Here is a 17659-nt window from a genome sequence, read left to right on the forward strand (position 1 = left end):
TATGCATTGGCCAAAATATCGGTATCGGCAACGAAAAACCGATTTCGGTCGATCACTACTTTTGAGTATTTTATGCTATCTGTGTCTCTGTTAGGGAGATTTACTCTAATTGTTCTGATCACCAATCTCATCAGAGAAAAATGACATTGCCTATGTAAAGGAGTCCCCCGGCCCACCAATACTCCCCTTGCCAGCACTCCCCAGCCACAAATACCCGGTGATTCTGTGTCTAGAGAAGAATGAGACCTTATTACATGTTACAGTACTTGGATCTAGCAGCCAATCGCAAGGCCCTTGACACAAAGGATTTCGCAGTTGTTTTGACCAATGCGCATACAGTTTGGATACTGTGGAAATGATACAGATCTGAACTTCACTCATTACAGCCGATGTAACAAGATGGTGCTATTGGTGGCCACAACAGACGACGCTATGTATAGAACATACACTATATTACCAAAAGTATTGGGACGCCTGCCTTTACACACACATGAACTTGTGGCATCCCAGTCTTAGTCCATAGGGTTCAATATTGAGTTGGCCCACCCTTTGCAGCCATAACAGCTTCAACTCTTCTGGGAAGGCTGTCCACAAGGTTTAGGAGTGTCTCTATGGGAATGTTTGACCATTCTTCCAGAAGCGCATTTGTGAGGTCAGGAACTGATGTTGGGAGAAGGCCTGGCTCGCAGTCTCCACTCTAATTCATCCCAAAAGGTGTTTTATCGGGTTGAGGTCAGGACTGTATTGGCCAGTCAAGTTCCTCCACCCCAAACTCGCTCCCCCAGACCCTATGCATGAAATTATATACAGGTACGTGCTTTTGCGCAGGAGTGCTGCCCTGCTGCAATATATCAGCGTGGGGCCGTCCTCAAGTGGTTAAAAAAGCATGCACAGTGTTTTCCATGTATTCTAATGGTCCTAGTTCACACAAGTGCAGTCAACAAAAGTAGATCAATATAGAAGAAATGGCTGCACTCCAGGTATCATCAAAATTCTGGTTTATTAACCAAACATCCCAATGTGGCAAACAACAGGTAGACGCGTTTCACACACTAGCAAGTGTGCTTAATCATTACGCAAATCATTAAAAACGAATCATTTAGTAATGATTAAGCACACTTGCTAGTGTGTGAAACGCGTCTACCTGTTGTTTGCCACATTGGGATGTTCGGTTAATAAACCAGAATTTTGATGATACCTGGAGTGCAGCCATTTCTTCTATATTGATTGTCTGTGGAGGCGAGCCGAGGCGTGCACCTGTACATCATCAGGCTTCTTGATTCACCTGGAGCAGTGAGTCTTCCTTGTCTTTGTAAACAAAAGTAGATCCTGCTGCATTTTGTTCTGTTTGGAGCGCATCTGGAATGCAGCAAAACACATGTAAACGCATGGGAATGCACATTGACCTGGAATTTCTCAAACGTGTCAAAAGAAAAACACATAAACACATATGCAAAAACACATCCAGAAAGTAGAACTTGCAGTGTGAACCAGCCCTGAGTGCCCTATGTGTTATATACATGGCAGAAGAGGAGCCGCTCATAAGACCTCGGCAGCACTGAAGTCCTGCTTGCTCACTCCTCCAGGGTCCGTTTCTCCCATCCACCATTAAGGAAAGTCCTAAAGCTGCACAAATAAAAACGTTACAATCTTCACTCCTGTGCTGATGTCTCTCCTTCGTTTTATGGCTACTGTGGATTGCTGGTGCTTTGGGAACTCACTCATAAAAGTACTAATTGGCACATTTCTCATACAGAGCTATACTGCTAATTGGCAATCAGCGTTTTTTGACTTGTCTATGCAGCTAAACTTCTTTTTCATGTGGTATTTCTCATTAGCCCACCGCCTATAGGTGCTTCATACAGGCAATTCATGAAGCACTATGTGGATTAAGCAGAAGTGACTTTGAAGAGGATGCAATGCTGGACATAAAGGAGTAGATTTACTAAAAGCAAATAGACTGTGTACTAAGGATCGACCGATTATCGGCAAAGCCGATATATCGAGGGCTGATATGCACTTTCCCCGATATATCGAATCGGCCACCAAGGTGGCCAATATTACTGATATTTTGGAAAGTACTGAAACGGAGTGATGCCTGCAGCTAGATGCATCACTCCGGTACTGGCATCCATAGCCAAGGGTCAACTGTCTTGTAATGACAACCGATGCGGCTGAGAAGCCGCTCGGCTGTCAATACAAGGAGAGGTGAGGGGACCCCTCCCTCCTGCCGCCTTTCGCGGCTCGCCCGGGTCTCCTGTCCCACCGGGAGACTCCGGCATCCTACTTGCTCGGCCACCGAAGACCCGATCAAAGCCACTCGGCTGTCATTACAAGGAGCCCCCCCTCTCGCGGCTCCTCCGGGTCTCTCCTACCTGCTCGGCCACCGAAGACCCGATCAAAGCCGCATTCAGCTCTGATCGGGTCTCCATGCAAATACCTGGAAGTGATGTCATGACATCACTTCCGGGTACTGGCACCAGATTCAAAAAAAATGACAGCATTCAAAACAGCCAAACTTGGCGTTTTGAAGGCTTTTAAGTGCAGAGGAGGGGTTTGGGGTCTTTTTGACCCCCAGATCCCTCCACAAGAGTACCTGTCAAATTAAAAAAGAAAAAATGTTTTAAATGTACGAAAATTTAGGACCATATTGGCCGATACAAATACGCGATGACGTAAATATCAGTATCGGTATCGGAAATAAAAAAACTATATCGGTCGATCCCAACTGTGCACTCTGCAAATTTCAGTTGCACTCTGCAAGAGCAGGTGCTCCAGAGCTTAGAAAATGAGCAGAACCTCTTCTGACTTCCATCATCCAATGAGGTGCAAGCAAAAATGCTGTTTTTTTTTAAATTTTCATTGCATGTAATTGGGTATTCTTTGCAAAATGAAACTTTACCTCATTTACTAAGCTCTGGAGCAACTGCACTTGCTGACTGACACTGCACTTTGCAAAGTGCACAGTCTATTTGCCATTAGTAAATCAAGCCCAAAGTTGCCCAAAGGCAGCTGCTCCTTTCCTCCACCTGCCAGCACTGCCCTGTATTCTACAATGCTAGGCTTGCTTCTGTACCCATTAGTAAAATGGTCCTTGAATATCTAGTGCCATCTCCTGGACAGAAAAAGTAATTCATCAAAGGAAAGCGATCTTTTCCAATGTACACAGATTTTTGCTATTTTACCTCCACAGCCTTATAAAAAGAAGGCTCTGTTTGTACAAGAGGGAAAAATGTCAGAACAGAGCCTCATCCATACAGTATCCAGCTTTAAGGTTTATGTATACACATACATGGTTTCCATTTATATAAAAACTTTCTGAAGCAGACATCTAAAAAGGTGAACAGGAAAGGTTCTCCACCTACAGAGCACTAATCCAGATGATGGTACAAACGGCTCTTTCATATAGGGAAATGGAAAACGGATATGTCTGCTTGTAATAATTTAAAATATAAATAAATAAAAATGGAAAGACGGACTGGCCCTGAGAAGCGGTTGTGCACTGGATAATGGATAGAAGAAGACAGGAATGCTTACATTTTATATTGAGTCACAGACAGCTGCTGGTGGCCTAGTAGAACAACTTGAATGTTAGCTCCACTGCCAATAATTAATCAGGTTCACATGATACTAATAAGACAATGTAGAAATGGTGGATGCACAGTGGGAAAGAATACACATGCTGGTTGCGCAATATCGTAGAGTGACATTTTATTAGACATAATAGATTTTTAACACAGAACCTCCGTAGAGGGGTTCTATGGACCTCTGACTATCCCCTCTGTGCACTTGGAGGGTGGACATGGATTGACTTGGGTACAATCAGCATGTCGGGCTTTTCTGCAATTATTGCCAGCACCTATAGCTGCTAGCATAAATCACTATTGTGTTCTCCCAGCAGGGATGTCTCCCCGCGGCCCCCTCCCCTGCCAGGAGAACACAATAGCTCCATGGGAGGGAATCCCTCATTAACACTGACTGACTGCGCCGTGGTTGCAGGAAAGAAAATCGCACCATCTAACGCCGGCTTTCATTAACTCTAGTTTCCCCATCTTTGAACGGGTAGTAATTATTTTTTTTAATTTGTCCCAGCTATGGCATCCCACTGTGAAAGTGCACAAGTAAGAACTAACTCAATAAAACTGTTGCAAGGCTTTTATGAACTAAGCACAGGACTTTTTAAAGTGACCCTACCACCAGAAAAGTATCACAAATCAGCCCCGTAGGCAAACCTTCTCCCATCTGCAATCATATTATAGACAGTTCATATATTCATATATATATATACACATATATACACAGTACAGACCAAAAGTTTGGACCCACCTTCTCATTCAAAGAGTTTTCTTTATTTTCATGACTATGAAAATTGTAGAGTCACACTTCAAGAGGTGGTCACCTGAAATGGTCTTCACTTCACAGGTGTGCCCTGTCAGGTTTAATAAGTGTGATTTCTTGCCTTATAAATGGGGTTGGGACCATCAGAAGTCAGGTGGATACACAGCTGGTAGTCCTACTGAATAGACTGTTAGAATTTGTATTATGGCAAGAAAAAAGCAGCTAAGTACAGGAAAACGAGTGGCAGAAGAGACTTGTTTGGACTAAAGAACACAAGGAATGGACATTAGACCAGTGGAAATCTGTGCTTGGGTCTGATGAGTCAAAATTTGAGATCTTTGGTTCCAACCACCGTGTCTTTGTGCGAGGCAGAAAAGGTGAACGGATGGACTCTACATGCCTGGTTCCCACCGTGAAGCATGGAGGAGGAGGTGTGATGGTGCTGCTGGTGACACTGTTGGGGATGTATTCAAAATTTAAGACATACTGAACCAGCATGGCTACCACAGAATCTTGCAGCGGCATGCTATTCCATCCGGTTTGCGTTTAGTTCGACCATCATTTAATTTTTCAACAGGACAATGACCCCAAACACACCTCCAGGCTGTGTAAGGGCTATTTGACCAAGAAAGAGAGTGATGGGGTGCTGCGCCAGATGACCTGGCCTCCACAGTCACCGGACCTGAACCCAATCGAGATGGTTTGGGGTGAGCTGGACCGCAGAGTGAAGGCAAAAGGGCCAACAAGTGCTAAGCATCTCTGGGAACTCCTTCAAGATTGTTGGAAGACCATTTCAGGTGACTACCTCTTGAAGCTCATCAAGAGAATGCCAAGAGTGTGCAAAGCAGTAATCAAAGCAAAAGGTGGCTACTTTGAAGAACCTAGAATATGACATATTTTCAGTTGTTTCACACTTTTTTTTTTATGTATATAATTCCACATGTGTTAATTCATAGTTTTGATGCCTTCAGTGTGAATCTACAATTTTCATAGTCATGAAAATAAAGAAAACTCTTTGAATGAGAAGAAGAAACTTTTGGTCTGTACTGTATATATATATATATATATATATATATATATATATATATATATATATATATATATATATATATAAACACACACACACACACACACACACACACACACACTTTCAAAATACTCCAAACCTTTGCCATTCTTGAGATATTCCTGTATACCGTTGTCTCTAAAAAAAGCTTGGCTCAATTGCTGTTCACATGCAAAAGACTACTGGAAGATGTCCGCCTATAGTGGAAGTAGGGCTTGGAGAAAAGAAACAGGAAAAAAATATACAAGATGGCACCTGCTTCAACAGGCACCAGAATATAACCAGACTACACCACCATCACGATAGGCATAACAATAGAAGTGTATAGAGTCTTTATGAATAAGGTGAAATTTGAAAATGGTGTCATGACTTTTTTTGGCAGTAGTTTAATGCCACTTTACCAGTAAATCATAAAATGCACCGTGTATCCCCCCAAATGATCCTAAATGTAAGCAGACATTTTTTTTTTTAACTGTGTATAGGGGGAGGGGCACTCTACACACAATTAAATAATGGCTGTGCGCATTGCAACAAGTCTTTGTACATTGACCGTTACAAGTGTTTTATAATCAGATTGCAAAATGTGAACATATTAGATAGTACAAGCTCAAAACAAATCCTTTTTTTCAAAAACCATTTTACTGTACAAAAATATTTAAAATTATTTTTGAACTAAAAACACAATAATATAAAAACACAACAGATTAAAAAATACAAAAATCATAGTTGTCCATATGGCCATCAGTTATTAACACAAGTACCAAATGTATGCAGTACCTTGTAGATAAAAAGTGCCTGATTAGAAGCTTTACCTCTACATACTGAGGTATTATGCTTGGAAGAAAAAAGATTAGGAGTTCTGGAGAATCTTTAAATGTCAGTGTGATAAGATCCATGAAAACAATCTCTAACATTCCACACCATACCGCTCAAAGTTCCTGTGTATGACCGTTAGTTCCAGGTGAACCTGCCCCATGCTTGTAGTCTGCAGGCGGTAGCGGTCGGCACCTCCATATATGAGGCTTGAGGATTTCAGCTGAGGTCCCCCACCCACAAACATCTGGGAGATCTGCTCCTGCCAAGTGCCCAAAGGTCGCCATGTTGGGGCCAGCAGAGAGTGAGTGCCAGGTGTGGAAGGGATATGAAGGAAGCCATAGCCGTAAAGCTCATTCCTTCCAAAACTGTCTTGGTGCCAAACCTGGAGATGGAGCTTGGGCCAACCTGAGGAGAAAGAATTAGCAGGGTTACACAGCGTCACACAAAACCTGTTACTTACACTGGAGGGTGACAATGGCAGAAGGGTTTAATAAAACACAGAGACTGTGTGTGTGTCAATCCCAACGCAGGGAGCTGAGACATGGGGTCTCACATACACCCCCAAGTTACAGCTATGAAGATCAGATACTATCCTTGAGTTCCTTCCACTGCACGGAGACATAAGATGCTATAAGACATGGAGTCTGTCTCCTACACTGCAGGGTAACACAAGGAGAAGGGAACTATAAGAAATGGAGCCTGCCCCTTACACCCCAGGGTGACATAGCGAGAAGGGAGCTATAAAGATCAGAGACTAACCATGTGTCCCTTCCATTGCAGGGAGACCAAAAGGAGCTATTAAACATGTGAGGGGGGGGAGGGGTGCAAAATCTGGTGCAGCTCTGCATAGAAACCAATCAGCTTCTAGGTTGTATTGTCAATGCTTAACTGAAAAAGCTGAAGTTAGAAGCCGATTGGTATATATGCATGGCTGTACCAGATTCTGAGTGCACCAGTTTTAGTAAATCACCCCCGTGGAGTCTGTCTCTTACACCTCAGGATGACACAGAGAAGGGAGCCATGAAAAATTAAGCCTGTCCCTTACCCCCCTAAGGGGACAAAGGGAGAAGGGAGCGGAGACACTGAGCCTGATCTTACACCCTAGGGCAGCCTTTCTCAAATGGTGTTCCATGGAATGCCGAGTTTTGCTCCAAAGGCTGCTAGGGATTCTTTGAACAATAAGCAGTTTCTGCCACTCTGATGAATAACCACTGACAACAATTATCTTTTTAGCTATCTATAACATAGGACTGACCACAAATGTAACAAATACTCTTCCTATTGACCATCCTGCCAATGTATCATGAGTTGTAGATACGGTATTTATTAGTAGGGGTTCCTTGAGACCAGAAAGTTATTTCAGATTAAAAAGGTTAAGGAAGGCTGACCTAGGGTGACACAGGGAGAAAGGTGCTGAGACACGCAGCTTGCCCCTTACACTGCATGTTGACACAAGAAGGTAGCTAACACATGGAGCTTGTCCCTTACACCCCATGGCAAATAGGGGGAGAAGGTAGCTGACATATGGAGCCTGCCCCTTAAACCCCATTGCAACCCAGGGAGAGGGTAGATGGCACATGGAGCCTGTCCCTTACACCCCATTGCAACCCAGGGAGAGGGTAGATGGCACATGGAGCCTGTCCCTTACACCCCATGGCAACACAAGAAGAGAGCTGACACATGGGGGACACAGGGAGAAGGGTGCTGACACATGGAGCCTCCTACTTTCACCCCATGGTGACACAGGGAGAAGGGAATGGATACATGGAGCCTGCCCCTTACACCCCATAGTGGCACAGGAAGAAGGCTGCTGACATATGGAGCCTGCCCCTTACACCCCATAGCGACACAAGGAGAAGGGAGCTGGCACATGGAGCCTGCCCCTTACACCCCCATGGCAACACTGGAAGAAGAGTGCTGACATATGGAGCCTGCCCCTTACACTTCATAGGGGCACAGGGAGAAGGGAGCCGACACATGGAGCCTGCCCCTTTCATCCCATGGTGACACAGGAAGAAGGCTGCTGACATATGGAGCCTGCTCCTTACACCCCATGGCGACACTGGAAGAAGAGTGCTGACATATGGAGCCTGCTCCTTACACTTCATGGAGACGCAGGGAAAAGGGAGCCTACGCATGGACTGAAACACTAGAAAAGGACAGCGTGTCAATCAGGTGTCAAAAGAGAATCCCCAGTCAGCAAACCATGTAAAAAGGTATAGTTTATTGGATGAATAAAACCAAGGAAGGCCGACACATTACCACTGGTATGCAGGTGGTGGTGAGGGCATTGTGGATGGTGAATGCCAATGGTCACAGTGAGGTAATCCTAAGCCTCTAAGAGTTGTGAAGGTATCCAACACACCGGGATCCCTATGGAGGAAGGGAAGATCCTAGCCAGTCGTCGCCGGCACGAACCAGCCGTGTTGTGGAACCGCTGAGGGTTGCGTGATGCCTGGAAGTGACGTTGCTCTGTGGAACGAGGCCTGATGCAGGAACCAACGTGGAACGCAAGCCAATCCATTGCCGTGACTACGCATTTTGCGAGCATGCGCTTTGTCAAGTCCTTGCGCTGTCCTTTTTTAGTGTTTCAATTCATTGCATTTGCATCCCATGCTTGGGACCAGCAGCACAAGAACTGTTATAGTTTGGATTTTCCAGTGTCCCAACAGTCAACCTGCTGCAGGGAGTTTTTGATTAATAGCGTTTGGATTTTTTTAAAATTTTAGCCAACACATGGAGACTGCCCCTTACACCCTATGGCGGTACAAGGGGAAGGTACCTGAGACATGGAGCCTGCTCCTTACACCCCATGGGGACACAGGGAGAAGGGAGCTGAGACATGGAGCCTGCCCCTTACACCCTATGGCAGTACAAGGAGATGGTACCTGAGACATAGAGCCTGCCCCTTACACCCCATGGCAACACAGGGAGAAGAGAGCTGACACAAGGAGCCTGACCCTTAAACACCATGGCGATACAGGGAGAAGGGAACCGACACATGGAATTTCCCCTTACACCCCATGGCGGTACAAGAAGGTACCTGAGACATAGAGCCTGCCCCTTAGACCCCATGGTGAAACAGAGATAAGGGAGCTGACACATGGAGCCTGCCCCTTATACCCCATGGCAATACAAGGAGAAGGGAGCTGAGACATGGAGCCTGCCTCTTACATCTCATGGCGACTAAGGGAGAAGGGAGCTGACACATGGAGCCTTATAAAATTGCATATATAAAAAAAAAAAACAAACAGCGTCAGATTGGTTCAATCAAAATAAAAAAGGTGTCCATACATGAGGTGAGATTACTTCTGGAGGGTGGAGCACTTCGTGGTGATTTAGTTGTCTTCACCAATTTTGAGCATCAAAGGAAAAGATGGAGTGAAAAACACTACTGTGTGAATCTTATTCATGTGGAGAACGCTGTTTCTTCTATTTTGCATGGACACTTTTTTTTTTGTTTGGATTGCTCGAATCTGATGCTGTTTGTTTCTTTTTTATATATGCAATTTTATAGATATTTTTTGTTCACATTATTAATTCCACATAGCAAATGGTGTGTTAATAAGCACTATAGCGCTGAGAAATTGTAAATTATTCTTTTCTATCTATCTATACACAATTTCAGACACATATTTTAGTAGCGTGCAGGTTTATTTGTTATATATGACACATGGAGCCTTCCCCTTATACCCCCATGGTGGTACAAGGAGAAGATAGCCAAGACATAGAGCCTGCCCCTTACACCCCATGAGGACACAGGGAATAGGTAGCTGATACATGGACCTTACACCCTATGGCGACACAGGGAGAAAAAAGTCCTGGCGTCTGTCCCTCCCAGTGTGTGCTTCTGTCAGAATACCGCTTCCTTCCGTCTTGAACATAGATAGATATTTTAGCCGCCCCCCATACAAAACTAGCTGAGAATTGCTTGTATAAGATCTGGAACATTTATTGAACAAACTCACACCGAATATATACCCCACCAGGTCAGTAGCCTGATTACATTATCATATGCAGATGAAATTATGTACAGAAATATAATTCATATATCTAATATGACAACCAACACAAACAGTATTCTACTTTCCCACTAACAACTAATAGATGACAGTGATGTAATTAACTTGAGCTAATTAACTAGCAGACTTGCTCTCATCGAGCTCATGAAGTACTATACACATTATTATAAGTGTAAACACATCCCCACAGTAGACAATAGGTAAGTTAATTAGCACAATCAACAATGTGTGGAAGACAGGTGGTTCAGTTGATGATATTAGCATCTGCCATGAGTCTGACTGTGCGAAGCAGTCCCCTATTGGCAATAGGCAGCTAGGCCTTTAACATAGATCCTAGGCCTAGAGTCCCAGTGTCTGTGTGTCTTGGGGAGATGTGGACTTGAATCCAAAGTAACATTACTCCAAGTGTCCCCCCAGCATAAACCCCGCAAAGAGCAGTGTTCTCTGGCAAAGCCAGTAGGCAAGAGGATAGCTTGCAGTCTACTGCAAAAGCCTCTGTCTTGAGTGAGTTTGTCACATAGTGCTTACCTTGTAAGCCCTTGGTAGCAAAATGTATATCAATTGGGTGTGACCAAAATGCCATTTCTTCATTTTGAGGATTATCCACCTGAGTTTGACCTTCCACCACCCCAGACAGCAGTTTCCAGGCTCCACCTGAATGAAAATACATAAAAAGGTATATAAGAGACAAGATATGACAGCTTATAGACACTTATTGTTTTTAAACCTCTCCAGAAGAAGAAGTTTGAGGACTCCTTCCAAAAATTCCCTTCAAAGCTGTGCATAAAAAATGCATGCCAAATACTACAGGCAGGTTTTTTTTTTTAGTACATTTCCCTAATATCAGGACAGCCTGCTTAAGATCAGTGATGAGCTCAGGTATGTTCTGGGTATAAACCCACCTTAGCTATCCCACCAAGAAGCTGTCAAAGCTGACAGCCATTCATAGATGGCAGAGACATTCCCCTCCCCACAGCCCCCAGTAAACACGCCCTTTGCCTATGTGCAGCTGTGGAACAGGGAATACCTTGGCCGCCTATGATTTGCTGTCTGCTTTGGCAGCTTCCCTGTGTCCGAACTAGGGATTGACGGATTATCGGTGGGGCCGATTATCGGAGGCTGATATTCCCTTTTTTGAAGCATCTATATCGGTCACGATATTGTGCGAAGAGCACATGTCATTGCGTATGTTGCGCCACACGCCTCCGGGCCTGCACGTTCTGGCTTCTTAGGCCTCCTCCCTCATTTTGGACAGTGCATGCCACAGAGGACATACCAGCCAGCAGCCACCCACCCACAGCCCCTGTGCCAGCCAGCCAGGCACAGCAGCAGGGTGCCAGCCAGCCACCCACAGCAGAGTGCCAGCCAGCCACAGCAGGGTGACAGCCAGCACAGGGTGCCAGCCAGCCCCCCACAACATGGTGCTAGCCAGCCACCCACAACATGGTGCCAGCCACCCACAACAGGGTGCTAGCCACCCCCAGCAGGGTGCCAGCCAGCCACCCACAGCCCCTGTGCCAGCCAGTCAGCCACCCACAGCCCCTGTGCTAGCCAGCCACAGCAGGGTGCCAGCCAGCCACCCACAACAGGGTGCGTGCCAGCCAGCCACCCACAACAGGGTGCCAGCCAGCCACACACAGCCCGGTGCCAGCCAGCCAGCCATAGTCCCTGTGCCAGCCAGCCACCCACCCACAGCAGGGTGACAGCCAGCCACCCACCCACAACAGGGTGCCAGCCAGCCACAGCAGGCTGCACGGAGGGGATGCAATTTCTATATTGCCCTTCAGCTGATGCCGGTCTGGGTACAAATTTCTGTAAGCATAACTATTGCAGCTTTTGTGTGGAGGCTTACTCCTACAATAAAACAGAGTTGCACTATTATTTGTTTCTGTTTCTTTCTTCCGGTTATCTGAGAGGAGAGTGAGCGTTTTTCTGGATTGGAAACCCACACCTGTGAAAAGGCTGTTTCGGTCCCAGTGTCCTGGGACTTTTGGTGAGCATAAGTGTGAATTGATTCACAAGGTGGAAAGGCTATTAAGAAGTGACTTTTCAGGCATGATGCTGGTGTTTGGGGCCACAAGATCATCTTTTTTATGGTTTATGGACTGTTATATTTGTTAAAAATTACCTATCCATTTGACTTTTGTATATTAAGAGATTTTTCTAATTCATTGTTATTTATGCACTTAAGCACTTTTGGGACACACTTGCACTGAATTCCTAGTGTGTATATAATTTCATTATTTACTATTATGTATTCATGTCATGATTTGATTTTTTATATATGAATTTAAAGCGGAGTTCCGGGCACAGAAAACATTTTTCAGTGAACATACCCCCGGGACAGTCAGGGCTAGTACATTCCACAATGGCTAGCCTCTGATCTGTCCCGGTTCGCACTTACCTGCAAGAAGAAATACTCACTTTTAAAATTTCTTCCACAGCGTTGCCATCTCTCTTGTGGGCAGCTGAAGCCGGCGCGATCCTCTTCTGCATCTTCTTCCGCGTCCTCTTCTCCCAGAATGCGCCCGCACCGGCCCCTCTCATCACTTCCGGTGCGGCGCCGCATTCCTCCACAGCTTCTGGGCATGCCCAGAAGCTGTTTAGCAGGGAATGCCGCGTCGCCCCGGAAGTGACGAGCGGGGCCGGTGCCGTCGCATTGATTCCTGGGAGCGATGACGTTCAGCTCCCAGGAATCATCGCAAGACAGGAAGTGACGGCGGAGCCGCGGCTCAGAGGGAGGAAGTACACTGAGGTGAGTATTTTCGATCTTCAATTACAAGGTGAGTAAAAAAAAAAAACCTAACTATCCAATTCCTTTTCAGGTGAAGGAGAACAAGCGGACGGGCACAAAAAAAAAAAGCTCGATTTTGTGCCCGGAACTCCGCTTTAAAATGTATTTCATTTAGTTCATGCATTAAAACATGTAAGCAGGTCATGAGGGACAGCCTCACCAAACGTTTTGAGAAGCATGAAGAGAATCAAAATGTTGTGCTGGCAAGTCTTTTGGATCTTCGATACAAGAACCATGCTTTCTCTTCTGATGATGTATTGACCAAGGCAAAACAATGGCTGACAGAAGATATTCAACAGGAGGTGCAGGAGGTTCCTGCCGAAATGTCAAGCCAGGAAGAGCATGTTTCTAATCTGGAAGAGCAGAATGCTACAAAAACAGACAAACGTCCAAAAAGACAACGGACAGAAGAGAATCTTCATTGTGGTCGAATTAATGACATGTTTAGTGTTTTATTGGGGCCTCATGCGGAGGATTCTTCTTTATCTGCAATAATCAGCCTGGATGATGAACTTCATCTCTATTTGATGGGACCAGTAATTGACAGAAGTGGTGATCCTCTTCAGTGGTGGAAAGAAAATGAGGCACGCTACAAAAGACTTGCTTTCGATGCTAGAAGATACCTCTCTCTCTGCTCCTCCTTCCTCAGTACCAAGTGAGCGTGTTTTTAGTGAAGTGGCAGCAATATATGAAAAAAAACAGAAGCCGTTTAACTGGTGAACATGCTGAAATGTTCTGCTTTCTGCACTATAATATTGTTCTACTTAACTGGGAGTATTGAAGTAAGTGTAGTGTCCACTGTCTTGCTTTTGCACTGCAGTAGTGATTTAAATGTAATGATTGCAGTGAGTGCACTGCAGCAGTTTATGCCACTTTTCTATGTTTTGGGAAGTCTTTAATCATTTTTTATTTTCCAAGCACTTTATGTTTCACAGTTGTCTACTTCTAGGCCTTGTTCGTTCAGTCACACAGTATAGACAGAGACATCAGCTTTGCTGCACACATGCTGCAAGTGCACAAAAAAAATTGTTCTTCTCTTTAGGCTACGTTCACATGTTGGCGTAGCGGATCACGGGCAGAATCGCTGCAATTCTGCCCACGATCCGGAAATCGTTGCAAATCGTGGGACGCCTGTGCGTTGCCGTTGATTTGCAATGGCACCCCAAACGCTGTGCGATGTTGCCGCGATTTCCGCCTGCCGAATCGCGGTAACATCGCGCAAACAAAATCGCGGGTCACATGACGCCCAAAAAATGTACAAGAGCTTCTTTGGGGCGTCATGCGACCTGCTATTTTGTTTGCGCGATGTTACCGCGATTCGGCAGGCGGAAATCGCGGCAACATCGCACAGCGTTTGCGGTGCCATTGCAAATCAACGGCAACGCACAGGCGTCCCGCGATTTGCAATGGTTTCCGGATCGCGGGAAGACTCACCGCGATTCTGCCCGCGATGTGAACGTAGCCTTACTCTTCTTCTCTATGTGCCCTGTTCAATGTTCACACCACACAACATGCATGAAAACTGAATCACGCATGAAACCTCATGTGAAACATGTCTCTGCAAGTGAAATCTGTGCGGTTTTCCCATCACTTTTCATGTAGGCAGGTATGGTGTGAAGAACGAGCCCTTAATGTTAAACATTTTTCATAAACATTAACATGTTCAGTGCCAGATTTGTGTCGAAAATTGTGTTGATTTTTTAAAAAAAACTTTAAATGTACAGAATATCGGCACCTAATATCAGCTATCGGCCTGAATGGTGACCGAAAAATGGGTATTGGTCCTGAAAAAGCGATATCGGTCGATCCCTAGTCCGAACACACATGAGCTCATCCCTACCTAGGATCTAGAACTGGGAGAAGATTTTGATAAGGTTTCATGCAGTTTAAATCTCCTATAGAGCACCCCAAAGACCCCATTCACACTTTTGCATGCGTTAATGCACAGGTTTCCATTCTTTGAGGTATGATGCTTTAACGCTGAACTCCAGGCAATTGATGAACTACACATAAAATACATACATGAGAACTGTTCTACCCACCAAAAGATTTTGATCTCTGTCCATCCAAGTATGAGATTTAACCACTTTCTGACCGCCTACTGCAGTTTTACTGCAGCAGGCTGGCTCGGCTGCGCGAAACGACGTAGCTCTACGTTGGTCGCGCACGTGGCGCTGGGGGGCAAGCACGCGCCGGCGCGCTCCCGCCCCCACTAGGCAGCAGGGATGCCGATGCACGGGGACAGCGGCCGCTATTGCTGCCAGGCACCCACGATCGCTCCCCGCTGAGAGAGAAGGACGGTCAGCTGATGTAAACAACACAGCAGACCATTCTTCTCTCTGAAATGATCACAGAGAGCCTGTGATCCTTCTATATAGGATCACAAGTCTATATGATCATTTCACAAGCCCCATCCCCCATACAGTTAATAAACACTCCCCTAGGCTCACACTTAACCCTTTGATCACCACTAGGTTAACCCTGTCAGTGTCATTATTACAGTAACAGTGCATATTTTTAGCACTGATTACTGTAATAATGTCAGTGGTCCCCCCAAAAGTGTCAAAAATGTCATTTAGGGGTCCGATCTGTCCGCTGCAATCCCGCTACAAATAACAGATCGCTGTCATTACTAGTGAAAAAATAAAAATAAATGAAAATGACAAATCTTTCCCGTAGTTCATAGACGCGATAACTTTTGCTCAAACCAATCAAAATACACTTATTGCGATTTTATTTTACCAAAAATATGTAGCATAATACAAATTGGCCTAAAAGGGTGAAAAGTGTTGCTTTTTAATTTTTTGGGGGGAATGTTATAGAGCAGAATGTGAATATACACATATATATATATATATATTAGGGATGCACCGAAATTATCGGCCGAAAATGAGCCTATCCCATTTCGGCCGATAATGGGTTAACAGTGCCGAAATTAATATGGCCGCTGTGAGGAAGGAGGAGGGCGCAGCGCAGGGCAGGTTTTAAAAGTCCCGCCTCTGGCCGGCCACCCTACGTCCCTACTACTAGATGTGTGCATGAATGAAGGGACATACCAGGCGGGAGGGCGGGGCGAGCGGCTGCTAATAGATAGAACTATGTGATCCCTCCTGTCAGCTCAGCGGGACTGTGTGTGAAATTCTGTGAATGAGAACTGACCTGACACCGGGGGAAAAAGTCATTTTCGGTTTTCGGCCAATGGCATCCTGCATTTTCGGGTTTGGTTTCGGCCCAAAATTTTCATTTCGGTGCATCCCTAATATATATATACACACACACACATATTTTTTTTTTTTTCAGAATTGACGCCTTTTTTTGTTCATAGCGCAAAAAAAAAAAAAAAAAAAAAAAATCGCACAGGTGATCAAATACCACCAAAAGAAAGCTCTGTTTGTGGGAAAAAAGGACATCGATTTTATTTATGTACAGTGTCGCACGACTGTGCAATTTTCTGTTAAAATAACACTGAATTGCACAAAATGGCCTGGTCATTAAGGGGGGCAAATCCTTCCGGTCCAGAACTGGTTAAAAAGCTCTATCTGGCAGGGAAGGAGACCTGACTTTTCTCTGCTGCAGTTCAGATACACTTACAGGTCTCCTCCCCACCCCCTCCCTGTGATTGGACAGTGAAAAGAGAAACACTGCACTGATAAGCTAATCTCTCTCTCTGCTCTCTCCTCCTAAGCTTCTTGCACTGCAGCATAGCTGATTGGCTCCTTGTGCTGCTTCACCCTTTCCCAGTCTGGAGCTGCTGTACAGGGACTGTAAGAGGCGGATACAGATTGAAATTAAGTCATTTACCCTGCTTGCAGTTAAAAAAAAATACATTTAATGATGTCTGAACATTTTTTGTCAACTCCGTGCAACCACAAACCACAGTATTCACATCTATCTGTGGGTATTCCAAACAATAATTGGGTACAAGAGCTAACACGTTCCAGGGAACACACATTGCCCCCATATCAGGGCTTATGATATTGGAAGGTCTGTTTGTGAAAGCCTCCAACAGCGATTAATTCTTTGTTGTAAAAAAACGAACGAACTCGGTAACATTCAGATGCTGGCTTGAGCTCCCTCCGCACAGCCAGGCACTGGACCCCTCTGTAGATTACAATGCAGATATAGCAACACATTCACATTCAGGACATGTCATAACCAGTGAGTGAAGAATGAAGGAGGAGCAGCAGCACATCTATGAGATCATTTGTGGTTTCGCCTCCTGAATGCTGGTTCTGTGTTTTAGGGCTCATACACACAGGTGTAAAAATTGCTGTATACAGATCCATAATGTATACCAATCTACAGGCAGAAATGCTGTATACTATGTGTACTGCTTCATTTTGGTCTTTTTTTTTTTAACCACTTTACCACCGGAGGATTTTGCTGTCTTACGTCTGGGCCACTTTTTGCGATTCGGCACTGTGCGAATTTAACTGACAATTGCGCGGTTGTGCGACGCCGTACCCAAACGAAATTTACGTCTTTTTTTTTACCACAAACAGAGCTTTCTTTTGATCACCTGTGCGATTTTTACTTTTTGCGCTATAAACAAAAAAATAGCATTTATTTTGAAAAAATAACAATATTTTTAACATTTTTTTTATATGAAATTCCCCCCAAAAA

General features: G+C 44.9%; 1 protein-coding gene across 2 annotated transcripts in view; it reads right to left on the reverse strand.

The window, feature by feature from the left end:
- Positions 1–6076: 6076 nt before the first annotated feature.
- The window catches only part of B9D2 (B9 domain containing 2), a 57875-nt gene continuing 46292 nt past the window's right edge, over positions 6077–17659 (reverse strand). The window contains exons 3-4 of one of the 2 annotated variants that reach the window (XM_082263713.1): positions 10771–10896; positions 6077–6625 (exon numbers count right to left, since the gene is read on the reverse strand). In XM_082263713.1, the coding sequence (XP_082119839.1) occupies positions 6312–6625; positions 10771–10896 (440 nt within the window). In that variant the 3' untranslated portion in view covers positions 6077–6311. The remainder of the gene's footprint in view (positions 6626–10770; positions 10897–17659) is intronic. The other variant, XM_082263712.1, reaches the window with a different exon arrangement.

The sequence above is a fragment of the Pelophylax lessonae genome (assembly GCF_965119305.1).
Source record: "Pelophylax lessonae genome assembly, chromosome: 7".
Taxonomy (NCBI): Eukaryota; Metazoa; Chordata; class Amphibia; order Anura; family Ranidae; genus Pelophylax; species Pelophylax lessonae.